General features: G+C 43.9%; 1 protein-coding gene across 3 annotated transcripts in view; it reads left to right on the top strand.

Moving 5' to 3' along the window:
- Positions 1-17,418, top strand: part of LOC146835037 (cytochrome P450 4B1-like) — a 276,047-nt gene that overhangs the window by 12,098 nt on the left and 246,531 nt on the right. For 2 of the 3 annotated variants that reach the window (XM_085602699.1, XM_085602697.1), the window contains exon 1: positions 2,317-2,636. The exons of the other annotated variant lie outside the window; for it this stretch is intronic. In XM_085602699.1, the coding sequence (XP_085458825.1) occupies positions 2,433-2,636 (204 nt within the window). In that variant the 5' untranslated portion in view covers positions 2,317-2,432. Of the gene's footprint in view, positions 1-2,316; positions 2,637-17,418 lie in introns of those variants that run through there. 3 annotated transcript variants of the gene reach the window in all.

Below are 17,418 nucleotides of genomic sequence, written 5' to 3'. Positions count from 1 at the left end.
ATGCGAGACCTATTGCATTGCAAATGCTTGTTGCTTCTTCGTAGCGCTCAGAGCCTCCAGCCCTGTCATACACCGGCCACTTGAAATGAATGAACTCGACCGCTATATCACGTGTCCCGGAAAAGAACGAAAAAAACGTATTTAGGGGCATAAAGCTAAAGCGGCGATAATGGGCTTCATAATATGCCCTTGAGAATTCCAATAGAAGCCAATGTTCACACCAACACATGGGCGTCTATGGGAATTCACAAGGGCATATTATCAAGCCCATTATCGCCGCTTTAGCTGCAGTTTTCTGCCGCTAAAGCGGCGATAATTTTAACGCCGGTTCTTGGTAATCTGTCCCTTAATGGTGATCTGTTTTGATTGCTTTAATTAGTAGCTTATCAAGCGCTAAGATTTGCTGTTTTGGCACTTCAGAGCACATTTGAAAATAAATAAAATACGAAATTTAACGCTAAAAGAGGGACGCATATCAATGTGCCAAGGTCGTTTTTAATGACATATTAAGTTTTTCTTCGTACCCTGTCCAGCAGTATAATTGTTCGACCATTTCAAAAAATATTTTAAGACATAGGACGGTCAGATTTTGACAGCGTTTGGCCTATGTTAGCGGCGAGGGGGTTGCTTCCAATAAGTTTGCTGTACTTGAAAGTTATCAAAGTTATCTCGCGTTGCTAGGAGTAGGGTACTCTTTCTTCCTTTGGAATCACAGATTGTACTTTAAGACTGTTCTTTCTCAATGCGTTTCATTGCGTTCTTTCTCTCCGTTTCGTTCGAAGCCTTTGTATACGTTTTAAGGTGCTTTGATGCAGCCTGTCTCGAATAGTTAATGGTATATAAATAATAAAGTTTTCTATACCATTTTAATGGCAATTGTTATAAGTATTAGACGTTCATATTGAACGATGAGATTGATTAATTGTATCAGAATGCTTAGAGTGAAGGCAATAACTACTGTTAACTGCCTGTACAGGAAGGTTTTTTTGTGCTTGATTACACTGTGTTAGCACCAGTGCTTTAAATGGAAAAAGAGAAGTGCCGGTACTCACCAAATTGATTGGGGTGAGCCTGGGAGGGGCGTGTCTGGGGGCGTGGCTTCAAGGCAGCCTTGTACACTATCAGCATTTTCTTCTTCAATGTTCAAAGTGCCTTTGGCCAAGTTCTGCCCATAGCTGCAGGGTGTAATTAGCGTTTGTTGTAATTATATATAGTGTGAATTTAGCCCGAGGGCATTAACGTGAGAAGCAGAAGTTTTACGCGAAAGCAGACTTTTTTTTTTTTTTAAGGCACTCTGACAGACAATGGATCTGCAAACTTTCCCTATTGCACCGACAAGGAGAGACAGAGACTTAAACAGTGGGAGAGAGAGCAGAAGGGTTGGAGCTACTACATTACGTCTTTTTGTGTAGGGCATTAACAGTTGTTAATTGCCCATCTTCACGTTGTTAGGGAGTTGCAAAGCTTTTTTACCCAAAGTATGTTGCAAAGTTTCAGATTTGTACCTTTCACAAAGGTTCCTGGTTTTCTTTCACCTTAGAATTCGCTTTTTTCTAAAGAACATGATAATTTGCATTCTAAATCAACTCGGCCAAGACATGTAATTTGCAGAGAGCGATTTGTGTTACTTGCATGTCATCATAATTTCATGCTATAAAAATATGCAGATTTTTTCCCTGGAAATTTACATTTTGTGGAAGCGTACAGGCATTGGCATAGCCAATAGGTCTCGCCTTTGGGACCTTGTAAGTAAAAAAAAAAAAACTGTAGTCTAAGACTTCACGTTTACATTTTCTTTGTATTTAGGATGCAGTAAATGTAAACGTGAAGTCTTACACATCAGTTTTTTTTTATTTACAAAGTCCCAAAGCCGAGACCTATTGGCTATGCCAATGCTTGTTTTTGGGTGCCTGCCCCGATTTTTCATCACAATCCGACCCTGTCTGTTGTCCATGGATGCGAAGTGCACCCGACTGCCATTGCTGGGACCAGATTGAGAGATTATCTGGGGGTGGGGGAGGGGGGGGGTGTTCGGCCCCATTCACTCCCCTTAAAGATACGCCCCTGACATTTTACAGCATGGAAAACATTCAATGTTATCAAAGTTATTATCTCTGTGATATATTTGTATACATTGTTTATATGACCTTTAATATGCAGCATGTCATTGCATCACGATTTGAAAATGCTTGTTTGCTCATGTAATGTATTGCTCTCGCGGAGTGCTGCAGCTTCACGGCGCTGCGCAGCGGGGCGCCATTGCCCCACCTCAGCCTCCTATAGGAGTCCTGCGTGATTGGCAGGAGGCCTGGTGCTGTTTGCACACAAAGGGAGAGGCGTGTGAGCTCATATCTTTCTCCGTAAGTGACTGCACGCAAACAGAGTCAGTAGAACTGCGCGCCTTGCAGAGAGAGGAGCGGAGCATCAGGAACATGGCTTCGTGGCGCGAGGACATGGCGAAGCACTACGGGCTGTCCCTGACTTTCGGTCCGGCCTCGCACCTGCTTGTAGCGCTATGCCTTGCTGCCGTGCTGTGGAAAGCGGCGACACTTTATTTCAGAAGGCGGCAAATGCTCAAAGTCTTCCAGCCGTTCCCCGGCCCCCCTACGCACTGGCTGCTCGGAAACATGCACGAGGTAAAGCTGAGGCCGGGCCAGGTTGAACTTCGCTCATTGCACAGGGAGGGCTTGGTATGCGTGGCTGCAGGGATGTTTAGATGCAGCAAGCAGGGAAGAGGGGCGGGCACACCACATGCCCTTAATATGTGCATGCATGATAGGCACAGTAGACCCCCTGCGTTTCGCACGGATGAAGCTGAGGTTTTACAAGTTCATGCATGAAGAAATCAATCAATTCAACATTTCACAGCAGGCAAGGGTGAGATTTTGACAAAATTTGGGGGATTTATTTCCCCCACTCTGACACATATTGAAACAGAGGCACAATAAAGCCAATTTGTTTTGCTTTAAAACTCGGGACTCGCCCGCACGTGTCGGGTCTGTTGGCTGTATGGTTCTGCTGCTTGCAGTCATGTCCATTCCATTATAAATTCAGAACCTGCAGAGCTATAATACAAGGAAAACACATGGGGTGAATACATGGCAATCCCGAGAGCTCTGTGCATAGACATGTCAGCATTGACTACTGAAAACATGTTTGAATATGAGGAGAACTCGGTACTGCAGGAAGACAGGAGGAGACAGAAAGAGCGTGCAAGAAAGAAAGAGAACCGAGAAGGAAATGGGAAAGGGATAATGAAATTATAGAAAGGGGATGGTAAAGAGGCAGAATGAAAATGAGAGACAGAGGGAGAGAGTGCTGTGGCAGGACTTTAACTTGGAGAGAGGAAGAGGGAGAAACTGAGAGGCAGAAAAAGGGCAGGTTGCCAAAGGGCAGGTTGCCAAAGGGCAGATTGTCAAAGGGCAGGGTTGCCAAAGGGCAGTGTTGCCGAAGCTACCTTGCTCCACTTTGAGAGGACATGTGTTTAGAGTTCTGCACCTGTTTTATAGAAACCTTTAATTGGTGCAAAAATGCCGGCAAATCATTTTTTGCAGTATTTTCTCAAAAAGCCAACTGATTTTGAACTAATAATACAAAGAAATGGGACAAACTGATTTTGCCTCAAGACTCGCCCCATCGCTGACACATGAAAAGAAAGTAGGGAAAGTTCATTTTCTACATGCCTTTTTGTAAACAGCTTAAGAAGTATAGTCCATTTTCTCCGTATTTTTCTATGGTTCAAAATTATGGTTTGCTTAATTCTCTGTTTACATACACATTAACAATTGTACAACTTGCATTGTCCAGATTTGTGAAATGTTTCTGCAACATGACCCTTGGTTTCTTTATTACAAATCGTTGTTATCAGGTGTGTTAGATGAGTTGGTTCAAGGCAACTACTCCCAGATCGTAGAGGCCTATTCACAAAGGCATTCTGGAGTATGTTAGGTATTGTGTTTTCTCTTTGCACTTTTAGTAATAGGAAATTGTACTTTTCTGGACCGAGTCACAAAGGCATATGTAGGAGTACGTAAAAGAGTACTCCTTTAGTACTATTTTCTGTACTCAAAAAGAGTTTTGTAAATACGTTAAGGATGTTTCTAAAGATCCAAGACCTGAAGCTTCCAACATTATATGGAAAGCGTATGGTGTGCGCCGAATGTAACTGAGGCAATAGTCTCCTTTGAATTTTGCAAAAAGAACAGATGATGGACGGAATGCTGACCTAATCAAACATTCACCCCCAGTCACAGATCTGAGTTAAATCCATTGCTTATTGCATGTCATGCCATTCCTGTTTAGACTCAGCCATAAGGTGTTCAGTCTTGACCCTGCGCCCAATGGGAACAGTCCAGCTCAAACTGCCAGGCCAGGTCCTTCCCTGGACCAGAAACAAGCATCCTGGGACCGATTTCGGGGTATCACCCCTCATCAGTCAGGCTCGCTTGAATCCAGTGGCACAGTGAGCCTGAGACTCACGTCTGGCCATACCCAGTGCAGTTAGGGCGAGATAGTAAAAGACAAAAGACACAGAGAAGACGGACAGAATGTGGAACAAATCAAACATTCACCCCTAGTCAAGAGATCTGGGTTAAATCAATTGTTCTTTTGCTCACCATGCCACCCCAGTTTAGACCCAGCCACTCCACTAGTTCCTATTTATCAACCTCAAACATCATAGCTTTAGCAGTTGTAGCCCCCTCCTTTGTGGAACAGAATCATGGATAGACCCATTCTGCTCAAACAGGTGTTGCAGCATTTAGAAGGTGGAGTTGCAACAGGTTGGCACCTCCTGTATGAGGACGTTTACAGGGGCTGCATTACCACACTTAATAATCCTCAGCTGCTTCCGGGCTTTGAAAGAATGACTAAAATTCCTGTAAATCCGGCAACATGTGACCAATATGCTGTTGACTATGTCTTTTTGTTTGAGGAAGTCCTGAACAGATAGGTTGATGCAATGAACTAAACATTGTAATCGGAAGGATCGTCTATCAGCAATGACTTTGACAATATTACTGCCATTGTCAGTGGCAACAAACCTAATACTGAGTCCTCTCATTCGGTCTCATTCGTTGACTTTGGTTAAATTCTTCCAAGATGCTGACAAATGAATTTGATTCCTCCATGGAGAATATTGCAACTGGTTCATGGTGCCTAATATACTCAATGGTGAGAACAGAGACTAACTTTTGCTTATCCCCCACCTAATGTGAAGGGATGCATATGTAATCTGTGGCTTGCCCACTGTTCCACATGTCTATTTTGAGGTGGATGGACTAAACAGCACCCTCCTTTATTGTTTTGCCAACCATTTCCAGCGCCGAGGGTGCAACGCTGACTCATCAACAGTAGACAAGCATTTGCAATGCAATAGGTCTCGCATTACTAAAGGTTTGAGCTATTGGCGTTGCATTATTATTTGCATTGCCAATAGCTCAAACGTTCAGTAATGCGAAACCTATTGCATTGCAAATGCTTGTTAAAACGAAAATCAATTTTAATGTAGTATAAACACTGTTTCTCCAGCCCCTAACGACTTCAGTGGTGAGAAGAAGCTGAATAAGCCTAGAAATGTTTTAACATCAATCTTGCCTTACTTCACCAAAGGGATTTGCTTTCTATTGGGGGCTTTATGAAACCAAAGGAGCATGCTTAAAGAATTAAAACCCACAGAGAGAGGACTGCAAAAGAACACAGGTGTTCTATTAATAACATTGCGCCTCGTTATTTATTGCTTCTTAAGGCTGTAAACAAATAATACAAACTTCTCAGTGACTCTTTGACTATCACAGATACACATTAGAAGCCTCCCATGACTGAATCCAAGCGTCTGGCTGTCCTTCACTGAATGCTACACCTCTTTGCACTTAACCTGGACATTCACCTTTTCAGATATAAACTGTTTCTAGCGGTTGTCCTCTCACATTCGTGTACATGGAGCACTGATACTCTGCCCGAAAAGCGAGTGATGGCAGAGGAACCAGAGAGATAAAATGGAAAGCAGAAATAAGCCAATGAGGCTGAGGAAACCATGTGAAATAGAGGCTGAGTAGAGACAATTCTATCTTAGCCAAGATGCATATTTCCATTTCGTCAGTTTCCTGCTACTTCCAAGATGACATTCTGTTTAACTCTCCTCCATGGAAACAGTAAGTCAGCCACCAGAAGTGTTACCAGTGCAGAGCTTCGTGGATAGAAGTTAAAAGTAGAAACAACGGTAAACTTTTAACTTACCTGCCCGCTGCTGGCTCCTCTGGAGGCACGGAACAGAGACACCCCATGGCTTCAAAGTACAAACCCAAATATGTAAGTATCCCGGACCTGTGCTCGCTGCTCCGCAGAACAGCTTTTCGTAACTTTATCAGTACGGAAACGTGCCCCCAGGCCTCTCCATTCTTCGGCGCACAGGTAAAGAGACGTGTGCAAGCCAAGGCCCTGGAAGGAGTCAACAGCAGCTGCAATGGTACTGGGGTCGGAGGCTTGGTCCTGTAGGGCTAACCGTCATCCAGCTGTTAGTCTTAGAAAGTGCACAGTCTGATTAGCAGCGCGAAAGACGTGCAGTGGCACAAAGTGAATTGCCAGTACAGCGCTTGTTAGGTCTCGCCTACGCAGCGCGCATGCACTGCATAGGCAAAAAGACCTTTTGGAATGGCTTCGGCTTTTCAGCCAAAAACGTGCACGCGTTCCATTGCCTTCAATGGCAACGCGTGCACGTGTGGCGATTACCTTGCGGGAGCAAGCTTGACACCATATGTTTGTAATTAACTTACAAACGCATGGTGCCCGTGGCTCGCTCCCGCAAGGGAAATGCTTTGTGTGCTCTCGCACTCCCCCCACCCCTCCCACTTTCAGCGCGAGGCGCGCGCTGGTTTAAATCTGTTGGTTAGATGATTGAGCCGGACACGCTGAAAGATACTGTTTACGTTGAAATGTTTAACTGCTCACCGATCACTTCTTCAATCTGGAGCGAACGCGGGATGTCTGTTTCTCAGCCCCCCAAATATTTAGTTAAAACTTCTTATTAAAGAGTGGCGAATGAAGATTGCATGGAGAAGACCGGCTGCATTAGTGGTGTTGATCTGCACTTCACCGGATTGTAACCTTAGCTACAGCATCACCTTGTCTCAAGAACTAGGTGTTTTCAGCCTGGCTTGGGTGATGGATTGTCACCTCCTCCTCAAGTGTTAGACCTTTGTGCCCAAGCCCTCGTCCTATGTAGTAAATTGTTTCCCTACAGCATCTTCCCTGCTAGGGTTGGAAGAAGTTGTGTGAATCCATGTCCCTTTTCATTTATTTTTTTAGATGATGTGATGAAAAGTATGTTTCCAAACCCTACAACTGGGTGGCACATCCCTATAATGGGAGTGGCAAGCTTTATTGATGTGGATGGAGTAAAACTGCAAAGAATGTGCTGGACACTATTCATGACCTCAGCAAAGAAGTTTCTTCAAAGGTGATGGAAGTGTCAGTAAAATTGTATTCCGTTCTCCTTTCTTGGACCTTCTCCCTGCCTCCAGCAGTTTTTTTTCTCATAGGACCCCTACACAAAATATCACACGTTATTGTAAACAAATATCTGGAATTTTTTTAAATACCCTCAAAACATTTGTACTTTTTGTCTACCTTACACAGCGAGCTAGAATGCACGTGAACAACAGAAAGAAATGGACATGTCGCTGGATTTGTTTAACGTTTGATTACCAGCTGGCACATCCCAGCTATCCGTATCTGCGGTCGCTTCTCTTTTTTTTCTTCCATTTTTTTTTTTTTTTTTGCTGGATGGCTGCTCTCTTGTGCAGTGACACTCTACAGACTTTTGAACCAGCGCCGGAAAAGGAACAAAGAGAGATTCGTGCATCTGCGGAGCATGCTTCATCCCTGCTCCTGAATATTAAGAGACCCTCCTTGCTCAATCTATTGCACCAATGCACTGGAACACTGGCTTTGTTCAACCTAGAAATCTCGACTAAACAAGCATTGGCATAGCCAATAGGTCTCGCCTTTGGGACCTTATAAGTGTTTTGCCATGCAACAGTTGTTGTTGCACCAAGGATATTGTGCTGCATAACTAAATACTTATAAGGTCCCAAAAGCGAGACCTATTGGCTATGCCAATGCTTGTCTAGAAGAAAGCGGCCTTCCAAATAGAAATGAAGGGCACCACCCACTCCATGCCGCTTTTTTAGGCTGGCCAGCCTCTGTTATGCTTATATTTGCAGATTGTGAGCTTGTCGAGGTATTCTTCAGGGCCCACCCCCAGGCCTCTTGCTGGGTCCTTTGTGAACAGTTAAATATGTGCTTCGTTTATCAATCACATATTCAGAGAGCGTTGTCTAGGTAGTAAAACAGAAAAGAGATTAAAATAGATCAAGGTATGGTGGAAAGATAAAGGAAATGCACTATTGCTCTTTTTGACCTTATTGGCAACGTTGGTGTGCAGTGATTTGATATGTGTAACTGAGATTGCTGCAGCCAAATGCAGACATAAAAATGGGTGAAAAATGCATTTGGCGCTATGTAGTATATTTAGACATGGCTTTTAATGCGGTAACCATCAGCCAATCTAAGGCAAAGCAGTAACTGCTTGTTCTGCACTTTCCTCTGCCAACTCTCAAGGTATTGTGGTCCCAATTTTGCCCATGATTTAGTTGGCTGGCATGAGTAACGTGTGTCAAGAACTGTTTGGGGGTGGGGGGAGGTGGGTAGTAGGCAAACAAGTAATTTGTAATGGTGTCCAGTGCTTTATTCAGAATTCTGAAAGGGGCTTTCACCAGTTGTTCCTGATGAATAATTATCTGATGAAGTGTTTGACAATTGTGTGTTGTGGTAAATCTTGTGTACTCTGGTTTCCAAAGGGTTGTGCACTTTGCAGCGCCACCTATATGCTAATGGGTCACATTACGAATTGTCCACTCTAGGGGCCCTAAACGGCCTGCATGGATGTAGGCGTGACATGGCCTACATCCCTGAAATTGTTTTCCGGAAAAATTTTTTTTTTTTAAAAAAAGCTGCCTTGTGCCACTTTTTTATTTTTCTTTATTTCTTTATTTTTTTAACACAAGTGTTTCTTGTTGGGGGAAGACATGGGGTGTTGTGGAGTATCGACTTCTGCCTGCTCGCCCCTAGGGCTGCCGACAGTTCTCCTTTGCAGACTAGGTGCTACCCCTTCTCAGAGGGTTTTGCTAACTGATCATTTGTTTTGAAGCCGCAGTTGAAGTTCACAAGCTGTTGAGACACACATTTGCAACTTGTAAATAAGATGTGAAAGTCTCTTTATGCCCTCTCATATTGCAATGCCCAAAAGCCAATTTCTGACCTATAAAAGGCTGCTTTACACTGTAAAATCTCTTTAGTGGTCGCAAACCTTGTGGTGTTTGTGAATCTGAGTTTGCATGCCTTATGAGTATTTTTGATGGAATGTCAGTTAATACTCTGCAGGTCCTGTGCCAGGTGCCCCGCCGAGGCCCCCTGTACATGTAAAGCTCACAGGAGCTGCTGTGACTTTATCAGGAAGCACTTACTGAGACGAAATGTGCCTCTGCACGGTTGGGCGCTGCAGCATCTCACATAAAGATTTCGTAATGGGCAATGAAACCTAAAGTAAACCGTCCTGAAGCGGTCTACAAAGGCAAAAGGTTTCCCAAGAAAAATGACTGGACAGTGTAAAATAATGAGAATTGTAGCTTAGTGGTAGGTCGTGTGATTTTGTCTTCTAAATGGTGCGAGGCCCTCCTAATGCATGTTACGCTTTATAAACTTTCTAAATTTCAAGCTGTGTGAAAATGCATGCTATTAGTTAACAGGTTAAGTAATGAAACGTCGTGTACTCTGTTTGCTTGCATAGTTGGTATGGGGTGCCCTGAGTGCTGGAAGGGCAGTGTCTAGGGGCAGTGAGTGTAAACATAACCTGGTGGCCATTGGCGGCATGTGGAGGCCTGTGCCGTGGAGCCAGCTTGATAGCTGATCACTGTGCAACAAAACAACTAATTCGGTCGCTACAAGCGATTTATGGAAACGTGAGGTACATATTTGGCGGCACTCGCGTTAAACTAACTCATAGGGAGCTTTTCCAGCCATCAAACGTATCCCCAGAGATACAATAGAAATTAGAGCTAAAAGGATGGCCTACAAATTGGCTATTCAAAAAAGAAAGAACCAGTTAAAAGAGCAGGTGTGGGAAGCCCTGAGCAAAGCATGCGTATTGAAAGATAGCGCAAATTTCTGGTCAGTAGTCAATAGCCCTTTCCTCCCTGATTCCAAAAATTTAAATAAAAAGGGGCAGATTAATGAGCCCCTTGCGTCTCATTTACGCCGCCGTTGCGTCACTTTTGTGATGCAGCGGCGGCGCAAATCCTGCGCCATGCTGCGGGGTATTTACAACGTGACGCATCCGGCAGATGCGTCACGTTGTAAAGCCCTGCGCCACATGTAGGCGTTCTGGAGCAGGGGGAGCGTTCCGGCGCAGGAACGCCTCCTAAAAGTGGCTGAGTGAAATCTACAAGTTTTCACTCAGTCACTTTTAAGGCCATGCTGCGTCAAAACCCTGCGCCTGCTTGAAGCAGGCATAAGGATTGACGCAGCATGTAAGGGATAGGACACCCCCGAGCCTTGCTGGAGCTGCATCGCGCTTGCGACGCAACTCCAGCAATGCGCCGCCTTTCTGACAGGAGATGCGTCACGCATCTGCCCATCCGAGTGCCACGGTGCGCCACATTGTAAATGTGGCGCATCAGTGGTGGCGCACGGGTGGGCAGATGCGTCGCAACTCTTCTGGCGCATCTCTGCTGATTAGCAGAGATGCGCCAGATGTCATAAATCTGCCCCAGAGTGTTTAATTCCAGCTGACCAATGGGTTTCGCACTTTAGCCGTATTTTTAATATTGCCAGTATGGAAGAAATTACAGAGCCCGTGGAGGTTGAGCATATTAGTGCAGAGCTTATTTTTAGCGTAGAGGAAGTATATAATGCAATTTTATCCACAGCGGAGCGAAAGGCTCCGGTCCCCGATGGAGTTCCAGCAGACCTGTTTAAGGCTGACGCTAGTGTTTGGTCGAGAATTTTAGCACATGTTTTTAACGCGGCGTGTTCACAAAGTCTCCCGTCATCCTGGAGAAAGGCAGTCATTGTCCCTATTTTTAAAAAAGGTGCACGAGTGACCCTATAGTTATAGGCCAATCTCTCTTTTAGACTCTGCTGTTAAAATTATGGGCAAAGTCATTCTAGAGCGCCTGACGACTTGGCTAGACCCTTTAAACGTTATTTCCGATTTACAATATGGTTTTAGGGCGGGCAAAGGGACTCTGGACCAATGTGTTAACTTACATTTAGTTATAGGAAAGTATACGATTGCCAAAAAGGGAGTACTACATTTGGCTTTTATGGATCTGACACAAGCGTTTGATTGCGTAAATAGGTCCAAACTATGGCTACTTTTAAGGGATATGGGCCTTGAACCCCAGTTAGTGGCTTTTTTATTCAAGATTCATGAAAAAAACACGGCCGCAGTTAGATATAACAAAAATGGTGACTTGACAAGCCCTTGGGATGTAAAGAGGGAGGTACGTCAGGGATGTATACTGGCCCCCCTCCTTTTTACTCTGTATATAAATAAACTGGGGGATTTTTTAACAACTAGCTGTATAGATATCCCTAGGGTTGGTGACAAGAAAATACCCGCATTGTTATATGCAGATGATACGGTTTTACTTGTATGAACAGCTGTGGGGCTCCAAAGATTACTAGATGGTTTTATAGTTTTTATGGACTCTTTAGATCTATCAATACATTTTAAGAAGTCACATATAATGTCTATTGGCTCCCGAAAACCCCCGAAGTTCAAATTTCATTGCAAGGGGGTCGAACTAACAAAAGTCCCAACATTTCCATATTTGGAGGTACTCTTTGACGACCGTGGGTCGTGGGGAGCACAAATTATACAAAAAAAGAATACCTTGACCAGAGCAATGGGGGCTACCCTACATTTTGCGAAGAAGCTAGGAACCAAACCTTTACCCGCCCTGTTGAAAATTTATAAAGAAAAGTGTACCCCCATGACGTCCTAAGGTTGTGATATTTGGGGCTATAAGGAAGGTAAAGAGACTCAAAGAGCCGAAGATAAGTTTTTACGTAAACTTTTGGCGGTACTTTCCAGCACCCCGGCGTTTATTTTACATGAAGAGGCTGGGGTGGGGTATATTGAGGATGAGATAGCGATAGCCCCTTTGCTACTTTGGCTCAGAATTTGGGCTAGCCCCAGCACAAAACTAAACCAATTGGTAATCATGGATTGTATAGCCTTGGATAGAGTTTTGGATATTCCACAGCTAGAATATAATGGACCTGACTAAATGGCTAGGTTGCCCAGATTTATATAACAGGCCGAAACCGATGAGCAAATCTAAAATTAGAGCCATTAAATCACAGTTTTTGGAGAAGCAACAGGGCTTTAGGGAGGAAAAGGAGCTGATAAAATCAATGGTTAGAAGATATATCACATTACCTTTGCATAATCAAGTTCAACCATATTTACTTATTGTAAATAATGTTTTCATCCTTTTCTGTTAACAAGATTTCGATTACACTTGATCCCTTGGTTTTTAGCTGTCCCACAAGGTTTTTCGAAACAAGGTACTCCAAACCTTGTCCTTGTGACGATTTTTCAGAACAAAATACCTTACATTTTATCTTTTTCTGTGATTTTTATGCTCAGCTGCGTAAAAGATTTATACTTCCTCTTCTTAAAGATTGCCATTTTTTTCAAGTTAGGCCCACTTTGCTATACCTCCAAATGCTATCTTCACCTGTGGTCTGTTTTGGGGTTGCAAGTTTTTTATCAGGAGCCATTAGATGTAGAGAAAAGTTGTCATTTTAACAATTACTATCAAAACATCTTTTTTGTTTATGTAATCATGATTACTTGAATGTTTACTGTTATTTAAATCGTAAATTTAGCATGTTGCACTGTATATTACAGCATTTTGCACGTCACTGGATACTCCCTGTTCTATTTAGTAATTTTAAATTGTAGTGTCTACTATACTGTGAGTACTAAAATTAACTTCTTAAATATTAATATTTGTCCAATTGTTTATGATAATGTGAATGTGGTATTTTGTCCTCCACCAGTTAGTATTCGATATTTTATACGTTATCATCTGCCCCAGTTATGAATGTTAACTTGCTTATTGTATATAGTAATATGAATTTGGCACTATGCACTTTATATGAAACCCTCTGCTCTATCCAATAATTTTAACTTTATCTTCTGGTTTACAAAACTTTAAATTTTAATTGTCATTTGTAAAGCAATGTCTTTTTATTGATGAGATGTTTCCTCCTATATGTTCACTTTTATGGCGTTGATTTGTCGAATAAAGTATCTTTTGACTTGACTTTTGACTTGACTTGAACTGCAATTGTGGGCCACCTTTTATTGGGTGGCTGGGCCGATTTTTCATCCCAATCCGACCCTGTCTGTTGTCCATGGATGCGAAGTGCACCCGACTGTCATTGGGACCCGATTGAGAGATTATCTGGGGAGGGGGTGTTCGGCCCCATTCACTCCCCTTAAAGATACGCCCCTGACATTTTACAGCATGGAAAACATTCAATGTTATCAAAGTTATTATCTCTGTCATATATTTGTATACATTGTTTATATGACCTTTAATATGCAGCATGTCATTGCATCACGATTTGAAAATGCATGTTTGCTCATGTAATGTATTGCTCTCGCGGAGTACTGCAGCTTCACGGCGCTGCGCAGCGGGGCGCCATTGCCCCACCTCAGCCTCCTATAGGAGTCCTGCGTGATTGGCAGGAGGCCTAGTGCTGTTTGCACACAAAGGGAGAGGCGTGTGAGCTCATATCTTTCTCCGTAAGTGACTGCACGCAAACAGAGTCAGTAGAACTCGATGCCTTGCAGAGAGAGGAGCGGAGCATCAGGAACATGGCTTCGTGGCGCGAGGACATGGCGAAGCACTACGGGCTGTCCCTGACTTTCGGTCCGGCCTCGCACCTGCTCGTAGCGCTATGCGTTGCTGCTGTGCTGTGGAAAGCGGCGACACTTTATTTCAAAAGGCGACAAATGCTCAAAGTCTTCAAGCCGTTCCCCGGCCCCCTACGCACTGGCTGCTTGGAAACATGCACGAGGTAAAGCTGATGCAAAAACAACAATTGGGTGGCGTAGTGGGCAAAAGAACGATGGATTTAACCCAGATCTCTTGACTGGGGGAGAATGTCTGCATTGTCAGCATTCCGTCCATCATTTGTTTGTTGTAACGCTTTTCGCCCTAAGTGGGATGGGTATGCCCAGACGTGGGTCCCGTGCTCACTACGCCACTGGAGTCAAGCTATCCTGGCTGATGACGGCTGATAGCCAGAAACTGGTCCTAGGATGCTTGATTCCGGTCCAGGGAAGACATGGCTTGGCAGTTCAGGCTGGACTGTTCCCATGAGGCACAGGGTCAAGACTGATTTGCATATGGCCATGTCTGAACTGGGGTGGCGTAGTGGGCAAAAGAACGATGGATTTTACCCAGATCTCTTGACTGGGGGAGAATGTCTGCATTGTCAGCATTCCGTCCATCATTTGTTTGTTGTAACGCTTTTTGCCCTAAGTGGGATGGGTATGCCCAGACGTGGGTCCCGTGCTCACTACGCCACTGGAGTCAAGCTATCCTGGCTGATGACGGCTGATAGCCAGAAACCGGTCCTAGGATGCTTGATTCCGGTCCAGGGAAGACATGGCTTGGCAGTTCAGGCTGGACTGTTCCCATGAGGCACAGGGTCAAGACTGATTTGCATATGGCCAGGTCTGAACTGGGGTGGCGTAGTGGGCAAAAGAACGATGGATTTAACCCAGATCTCTTGACTAGGGGAGAATGTATGCATTGTCAGCATTCCGTCCATCATTTGTTTGTTGTAACGAGGTAAAGCTGAGGCCGGGCCAGGTTGAACTTCGCTCATTGCACAGGGAGGGCTTGGTATGCGTGGCTGCAGGGATGTTTAGATGCAGCAAGCAGGGAAGAGGGCACACCACATGCCCTTAATATGTGCATGCATGATAGGCACAGTAGACCCCCTGCGTTTCGCACGGATGAAGCTGAGGTTTTACAAGTTCATGCATGAATAAATCATTAAATTTAACATTTCACAGCAGGCAAGGGTGAGATTTTGACAAAATTGTGGGAATGTATTTCCCCCACTCCGACACATATTGAAACAGAGGCACAATAAAGCCAATTTGTTTTGCTTGAAAACTCGGGACTCGCCCGTCCGTGTCGGGTCTGTTGGCATGTATGGTTCTGCTGCTTGCAGTCATGTTCATTCCATTATAAATTCAGAACCTGCAGAGCTATAATACAAGGAAAAAACATGGAGTGAATACATGGCAATCCCGAGAGCTCTGTGCATAGATATGTCAGCATTGACTTACTGAAAACATGTTTGAATATGTGGAGACCTCGGTACTGCAGGAAGACAGGAGGAGACAGAAAGAGCGTGCAAGAAAGAAAGAGAACTGAGAAGGAAATGGGAAAGGGATAATGAAATTATAGAAAGGGGATGGTAAAGAGGCAGAATGAAAATGAGAGACAGAGGGAGGGAGTGCTGTGGCAGGACTTTAACTAGGAGAGAGGAAGAGGGAGAAACTGAGAGGCAGAAAAAGGGCAGGTTGCCAAAGGGCAGGGTTGCCAAAGGGCAGTGTTGCCAAAGGGGTGGCCAAAGGGCAGATTGTCAAAGGGCAGGGTTGCCAAAGGGCAGGGTTGCCAAAGGGCAGTGTTGCCAAAGCTACCTTGCTCCACTTTCAGAGGACATGTGTGTAGAGTTCTGCACCTGTTTTATAGAAACCTTTAATTGGTGCAAAAATGCCGGCAAATCATTTTTTGCAGTATTTTCTCAAAAAGCCAACTGATTTTGAACTAATAATACAAAGAAATGGGACAAACTGATTTTGCCTCAAGACTCGCCCCATCGCTGACACATGAAAAGAAAGTAGGGAATGTTCATTTTCTACATGCCTTTTTGTAAACAACTTAAGAAGTATAGTCCATTTTCTCCGTATTTTTCTATGGTTCAAAATTATGGTTTGCTTAATTCTCTGTTTACATACACATTAACAATTGTACAACTTGAATTGTCCAGATTTGTGAAATGTTTCTGCAATATGGCCCCTGATTTCTTTATTACAAATCGTTGTTATCAGGTGTGTTAGATGAGTTGGTTCAAGACAGCTACTCCTAGATGGTAGAGGCCTAGTCACAAAGGCATTCTGGAGTATGTTAGGTATTGTGTTTTCTCTTTGCACTTTTAGTAATAGGAAATTGTACTTTTCTGGACCGAGTCACAAAGGCATATGTAGGAGTACGTAAAAGAGTACTCCTTTAGTACTATTTTCTATACTCAAAAAGAGTTTTGTAAATCAGTTAAAGATGTTTCTAAAGCTCCAAGACCTGAAGCTTCCAACATTATATGGAAAGCGTATGGTGTGTACCGAATGTAACTGAGGCAATAGTCTCCTTTGAATTTTGCAAAAAGAACAGATGATGGACGGGACGCTGACCTAATCAAACATTCACCCCCAGTCACAGATCTGAGTTAAATCCATTGCTTATTGCATGTCATGCCATTCCTGTTTAGACTCAGCCATATGCAGTTCAGTCTTGACCCTGCGCCCAATGGGAACAGTCCAGGCCAAACTGCCAGGCCAGGTCCTTCCCTGCACCAGAAACAAGCATCCTGGGACCGATTTCGGGGTATCACCCCTCATCAGCCAGGCTCGCTTGAATCCAGTGGCACAGTGAGCCTGAGACTCACGTCTGGCCATACCCAGTGCAGTTAGGGCGAGATAGTAAAAGACAAAAGACACAGAGAAGACGGACAGAATGTGGAACAAATCAAACATTCACCCCTAGTCAAGAGATCTGGGTTAAATAAATGTTCCTTTCGCTCACCATGCCACCCCAGTTTAGACCCAGCCACTCCACTAGTTCCTATTTATCAACGTCAAACATCATAGCTTTAGCAGTTGTAGCCCCCTCCTTTGTGGAACAGAATCATGGATAGACCCATTCTCCTCAAACAGGTGTTGCAGCATTTAGAAGGTGGAGTTGCAACAGGTTGGCACCTCCTGTATGAGGACGTTTACAGGGGCTGCATTACCACACTTAATAATCCTCAACTGCTTCCGGGCTTTGAAAGAATGACTAAAATTCCTGTAAATCTGGCAACATGTGACCAATATGCTGTTGACTATGTCTTTTTGTTTGAGGAAGTCCTGAACAGCTAGGTTGATGCAATGAACTTAACACAGTAATCTGAAGTATCGTCTATCAGCAATGACTTTGACAATATTACTGCCATTGTCAGTGGCAACAAACCTAATACTGAGTCCTCTCATTCGGTCTCATTCGTTGA

The sequence above is a fragment of the Triturus cristatus genome, chromosome 4_2 (assembly GCF_964204655.1).
Source record: "Triturus cristatus chromosome 4_2, aTriCri1.1, whole genome shotgun sequence".
Lineage (NCBI taxonomy): Eukaryota > Metazoa > Chordata > Amphibia > Caudata > Salamandridae > Triturus > Triturus cristatus.
The sequence above is the reverse complement of the archived record's forward strand: the minus strand, read 5'-3'. Positions and strand labels throughout refer to the sequence as shown.